This window comes from Leptopilina boulardi, unplaced genomic scaffold, assembly GCF_019393585.1.
Source record: "Leptopilina boulardi isolate dan_hultmark-lab unplaced genomic scaffold, ZJU_Lbou_2.1 LbouV2_255, whole genome shotgun sequence".
Classification (NCBI taxonomy): Eukaryota; Metazoa; Arthropoda; class Insecta; order Hymenoptera; family Figitidae; genus Leptopilina; species Leptopilina boulardi.
Window position 1 is genome coordinate 480,092 of NW_026137813.1, and position 6,720 is coordinate 486,811.

General features: G+C 21.4%; 2 protein-coding genes across 4 annotated transcripts in view; one reads left to right on the forward strand and one right to left on the reverse strand.

Moving 5' to 3' along the window:
- The window catches only part of LOC127280824 (inosine-uridine preferring nucleoside hydrolase-like), a 107,460-nt gene that overhangs the window by 14,746 nt on the left and 85,994 nt on the right, over nt 1-6,720 (reverse strand). The gene's annotated exons all lie outside the window — the stretch shown is intronic.
- On the forward strand, nt 164-5,509 carry LOC127280828 (thioredoxin, mitochondrial). Of its 3 annotated transcripts, none has more exons than XM_051304110.1 (3): nt 164-290; nt 863-1,066; nt 3,770-5,509. In XM_051304110.1, the coding sequence occupies exon 3, from the start codon at nt 4,149-4,151 to the stop codon at nt 4,560-4,562; it is 414 nt and encodes a 137-aa protein (XP_051160067.1). In that variant the 5' UTR covers nt 164-290; nt 863-1,066; nt 3,770-4,148; the 3' UTR covers nt 4,563-5,509. The 3 variants fall into 3 exon arrangements, with proteins under 3 accessions (XP_051160067.1, XP_051160068.1, XP_051160065.1); XM_051304111.1 differs by having other exon boundaries at nt 3,770-4,139; XM_051304108.1 differs by lacking the exon at nt 164-290 and adding an exon at nt 323-628.

Sequence of the window (6,720 nt, forward strand, 5' to 3'; positions counted from 1 at the left end):
TCAATTAATGTATATGTAATTAATTTTATATGATTGTAAATAAATTTTAATGATGTGGGATTTTTCAATATAGAGCAATTTGAAAATTTTTTTATAAAAATAAAAATATATTCAAAAATTACCGCTGTTTATAATAGCCAATGACAACGCATACGCTGTATAAAATTTTCGTCCTTGAAAATGCAGCTTAAATATTAGTCAGCTGTGATTTTTTAGATTTTTATCGGTTTTTACAATAAAAATAATAAAAAAAAAATTATGAAAACGTCAACGTTATAACTTATAAATAGGTTAGTTGTGATAAAATATTGTGAAATAATACAAATAATTAATTAAATTTCATTAATTAAATGAGTTTTTCAAAAAAAAAAGTAAACAAATTAGAAAAACAATTTATTTGGTATTTTTTAACAGTTGCAACTACTTTTTGTTTGCTTTTTCCGGTGAAATATACCTGTATAGTATTTATTTTAAATACATAAAATATATTGTTTTTATTAAATTGGAAGAAAGAAACAATTTTCTTTTTTCAATTTTTGTACAAAAAAATTATTGCTGATCGAAAGATTTGTATTATTTAAAAAAAATCTATACATTTGTGATAATCTGGGAAAATAAATTTTAAAAGGTAATAAAAAAATAACTATTACGTCATCATTAGTTTCATTAAAATTTTTTTTTTTCTAATTTTGACAAATCAATAATAGAGATACAAATTAGTATGTGGAAAAAATTGTTTTTGTAAAATTTTTAACTTTCAAATTATGATGAAAATTATGGCGCAATAATATTGACGTAATAAAATGTAATTTCAAGGTTTTTATTTTATGATATGTTTCTTTTTTTTTTTTTTTTTTTACAGGTAATGACCACTTTTGTATTAGGTGTTGGCGTTGGGCTTTTTGTAATAACATGCCTTTGGTTTTTTTCGGCATTAATTTTTCTAATTTCATTGAGAATTAATAAAAAAGTTGGGTTTGCCGTGATTATTATTGCTGCAATTATAACAGTCATATTGATAAGTGTTCCTCGTGCTTCAGAAAGTCCAAAATTATTTGAAGACAAGGTATATAAATTTTATTGATTTAAACATTATAATAGATTTGAATTAGATTTTTTTTTTTTTTTTTTTTTGAATTTTGAAATAAAATTTTTAAATAAGCATCAAAATATATTTTACTAAGTTAATAATTATATTTCACCTAAATTCGTTGCTATTTTTAGAAAAAATCTTATAATTCGTAATTATTATTTATAATTATTAATAATTAATATTAATAAAATTATAATTATATATTTATCTTGGAATTTGAATTTTAAAGCTGTGTTACACGAAAAAAAGGAATTAATTTTATAGCTGGAAAAATTTAATAAAAAAAGAATAGGAATAAAATAGATAATGTCAATTTCTTCATTAATAATTCTTTAAAATAGACGTCGGTAAAGTTTACAACGTTTATGATCAACAATTAAAAATAAAAAATATTTTTCACACGAAAAGTAATAAAATTTATTGATTACAAATTTTTCTTTTAAAAATTTATTTAGTTTAAACGTTGGAAGAATTTTTTTCAGTGAAAAAATTATAATAATATAGAAAATTATTTTTTTCTTCCAAATCATTGTTCATAAACGTTGTGGATTTATTCAATAATTATTTCATTGGATAATTGAATATTTATATTAAATATAATTTTAATTAATTAATTTAATAGTTAAAAACAGTTTTAATAATTTTAATTATTTTTGATTGAATAAGTTAAGATATTTTCATTTGATGAAATATTTGAAATTAATTATATAATAATAATTACTTTAAGTTAATAAGCGAATTTTAAAGTTTTTTCAATTGAAAAAGTTTTATAATTTTTTGTAGTTTGTAATCTTTTTCCTGTAAGGTATTTTGTTTCGTTTCGAAAATATTAAGTTTGAAAATTATTTACTTAAACAGGTAAAGACTACAAATATATTTTTTTTTTTGTCACTTTTTCAAAATAAGTTACTTTATGAGAAGTAGGAGAATTTTTGCTAAAAAATGTTTTAAATAATTGAATTTTAGAAGAAGTTGATAAAATTTATTTCAAATGAAACAATATTGATTAATATTGCATTTTAAAAATAATTGAGTTTTCGAAAAGTCAAATATTTAAGATTTTTAGAAAAATTATAATATAATTGAATTTCAGGAGATTTTAAATTGAAATTTTTGTGAAATTAAGGGGGGAACACCAGTTGTAACTCAAAAAATAATGCTTTTTTCAAGAATATTTTCCAAAAGAACAATGAATCTTTTTAAAGAATACTATTTATTAGTTAAAAGTACATGTAAAAAGCTGTAATTTAAAAGAAAAAAAAAATTTTTTTAACAAAAACTTTTGGAGATATGAGCCATTGAAGTGGCGTCTTAAGAAAAAAGGCGAATTGCGGTGACCAGCATTCTGCAAGTATACTTCGTCTGAAATACAAAAATGAAATTGATTTACATTTATTATAAGATTATCTAGTTCGTGATCGAAGGATTTAAAAAAAAAAAAAAATTTGACAAAATGACGACCTGTCAAAGTCAAAAGTATGATTTTCGTTAAAAAAATACGGTCGATTTTCAGCTATATAAAAAAAAGTTTTGATTAAAAAAAAAAATCCTTCGATCACGAACTAGACTTATATGTGTAAATGAAGCACACTAAATTTTAAATAAATCGGTTTAATGGTATTCGAGTAATCGTGGTCACCGACTTGGAAAATGTCATTTTGAGAAAAACGCATTAAAAGTTTCAACTTACTTTTTTTTGTTCAGAAGAAATTTTGTTTCTAAGTTACAAAGAGTCATCGATTCCTGGACCATATAATAACTCTTCCGCAGTGGTTGCCGTTTCTAAATCATAGGAAAAGGCCATCTGTCGTTAGGGTCAGGTATGGCTGGCCACCTTGTATGAAGCCACGGGACGCGCCGCTGCAGTGTTCTGTATATCTCATTTATTTTTCACCGGATCTTCTTTGAAATTTACAGACACATTTCTAAATATGTATACTTTAAGAAAATGCACCAAAAAAAAAATCGATTTTTCGAAAGTTACAACTGGTGTTCCCCCCTTAAATAGCTGTAAGATTTTTTACGAATAACAGACAATAATTGAATTTTAAAAAATATTTTAAATAATTGAATTTTTAAAAGAACTTTTTGTTAAAATTATTAAAAATAATTAATTTGGCAAAGAATTTTAAAATGAAATTAAAAAAATAATTAAAGTTTAGAATTTTAGAATTAGTCAAATTTTAAGAGATTTTAAATTAATTTTGTAATTAAATTTGCTGAAGGTTTTTTTTTAAAAGAATTTTTGTCAATAATAGAATTTTAGAGAATTTTTAATATTGAAAAATGTTTTAAATAATTGTGAATTTCGAAGAATTTCATTAAAATTATTGAAAATAGTCATTAAATATCTCCAAAAAAATTTGTTAAATTCGAATTTTCAAAATAATTGAATTTTAAAAGAGCTACAGTTTGTACTAAAAAAATTTAAGGTTTTTTTTTGTTTTTAATTTAATGAATTAATTAATTTTTAATTTTATATTTTAAAATACATTGAAAAATTCGTAGAATTCGAGATCTGAAAAAATATAAAAAATTTTATTAAATAATAATAAAAAATTACGATTTAAAAGGTTTTTCTAAAAATAGATCCGCAATTACTTTATAGATAAAATAAAATGACCCTATAAAATTTTGTATATATAATTATTGTAATTTTTCAATTTTTTTTTTCAGCCATACGACCATTTATTTATCTGGCGTTTAATATTGCTAATATTAATAGCAGCGTCATCAATTGTAGGACTAGTAGGATATATTAAATTTGAATTAATGGAACCAATTCGACCAGTTCGTGTAACAAGTTGGATTTATTAAATTCAACAAAAAAAAAAAAAAATTATCAATTAACTAGAATTAAGATTAACGACTGCTCTAAAAAAATATATATATATAAAAATAAGAAAAATATTCTTAAATCAACTTAAAACACCAATTTCTTCTTGTCAATTCTCGCATTGTCAACGACTCTATTTTCTGAAACTTTATCTAACTCGATAAAATATTTAAATCTTTGAAATTTTTGATATAGATATAAATCTATTAAAAAAAAAAAATGCTGTCAAATTTTAGAAGCGTCGTTCAACAAACAGTGCGCGGTATTTCTTTATTAAGTCGTGTGAATAAAAAATTCACAATTAAAGACAATAATGAATTTGTAGATAAAGTGTTAAACAGTCGTGTACCCGTGATAGTAACATTTCATGCCGAATGGTGTGATCCATGTAAAATATTGACGCCAAAACTTGAGGAATTAGTTGAACCATTAAATGATTTGCATTTAGCAATTGTTGATGTTGAATCAAATCCCGAATTGGTTCATACATTTGAAGTTAAAGCTGTACCTGCTGTTATTGCCGTTTCAAATGGACTTGTTGTCGATAAATTCATTGGTTTAGTTGAAGCCAATATGATAGAGAATTTAATACAAAAACTTCTCAAAAAAGACTCGAAAGATCAAAAAACCTAGTCATTATAATGCTTTTTAAACATTGATAACTTAAATTATGTATAAATCTATAATTATAAATATGGGAAATTTCGTGTATCATTTTCATTTGAAAAAAAAGAAAATTTTATCGATCGGAATCATAATAAATCAGTCATAATTTCAAATTTTCGATATTAAGACTGTTGACAATTTTTTTTCTGACAATATTGAGTATTTAAAATTGTAATATACTATAGGAAATTGAAAAACAATTAATTCATTAATAATTTTTTTTTAAAATAAAACTCGAAATCTTCAAAAATTAAAAATTTTAAATTGTGTCGCAATTTTTATTATTTTTCATTGCTGATTTTTTTATACACTTTTTTCATGATTCTAAACAATCAATCGTATGGATTTTGAAAAAATTCAATTTTTGCAAAAAATAAAATTTCTGAAAAATAAAAAAAAATTACTTTTTTTTATTTTTCATTTTAAATTGTTACCCCTAAACGAAATCAATTATTTTTCATTTAAATTTTATCAATTATTCCTTAAAAATTTAATTTCTTTTAGAATTTTTATTATTTTTTATCGGTAAATTTTTTTTTGTAGGCGCTTTTTTCATGATTCTGAATAATCAATCGTATGGATTTTTAAAAATTTTAATATTTTCAAAAAATAAAATTTCTAAAATGGTCAAAAGAATTTTTTTTTTTTTTAATTTTGATAATTCACAATAACTTTAGATCCCAAATAATGCCAGAAAAAAAAAATTGACACCCCTTAACAACATTAATTTGAACTCTTTGAAGTTAATCTTATTTAAAAAAAAATTATTTTAAAACTATTTTTCATACACGTATAAAAAATTATGAAAATTTTTCCGTTTTTAAAAAATTATAAAATTCTACTTTTAAAATGAAAATGACGCATGCAATATCCGATACGATAAAAAAACTTGCCTTCTCTAAAAAAAATAAAAATTTCTATCAATGTGTTGACACTTTAAAAATATCTCTGTAAACTTTACACTCTCTTATAGAAAAAAAAAGGAAAAAACTTTACGAAAAATTGTGTGCTATAGTAAATATGTAACGTCATCGAAATTCTTTTACTGTTCAATGATTATTATTCCAATGAAATCTACAAATCAAAAAGAAATTTGTAATTCAAACGAACAATATTTTAGTAATTTTTTTTTTTTAAGTGAATAATTTTTTTTATTTTACATTTGTTTTTTTATTTGTAATTTATTAATTTTTAGTAAAAAGAAAAAGAAATGGATTTAATGTGCCATTATATAAAATAATTTTTGTGAGAATATTATTTACAGACACGTGGGTGTCTTTAAAAAAAAAATTAAGTATATTAAATAAATAATTTTTAAGAAACTAAATGTTTTCTTTATTATTATCATTTTTTCTTTTATATATATATACATTAACAAATGTACATTTTTCAATTATTTTATGTTTATTTCATTAGTACGCTTATTGATAAAATTATTTTTTTAAATTTGTTCTCCCAAAAGATTTACAAAAAGTATAGTTGATTTTTAATTTGTTCTAAAACAAAAACAAGATTAAAAATGTTATTATTGTTATAGATATAATAGTTCGAATTTATATCAAATTATAAAGACAGTCTTGATGATATTTTACGAATTAACTTTACAATATGTTATTCTACACTTAAAAAATACGTATTTCTTAAAAATTTTTATTCCATTTTTTACGTATTTTTTTTGTAAGTTTGTGGCCAAAAGAATGAGTTTTTTTTTGCATTTTTCTCTTAAAAACCACCACCTTTTTTTTACACAAAATTTTCAGGATTTATTGGTACACATATGAATCAATTTTTTGAAAAAACAAAAATTTTTTCTCAAAAAGACCATCTTTTATTTTGATCCAAAAATTTCAGGATTATGTACTGCTTACCACAAAAATTTCATTTAGTATTTCTTTGCTTTTAAAGGTCATGTTAACTATTGTGATTTCACATGTAAATATTTTCCGCAGATTTTTTTTTTGCAAACAATTGATAAATTAAGCTAAAATTTTGTGAAGAACTGAAAAATAATTTAAGGATTCGTTATCATGTGTCAGAGTAAATATTTATATTTTGTTTGTTATTTTTTCCAGTTTTGTAAAACAATTAAGCAAAAAAATGCAACAAAAAGAAAACTCATTTTTCT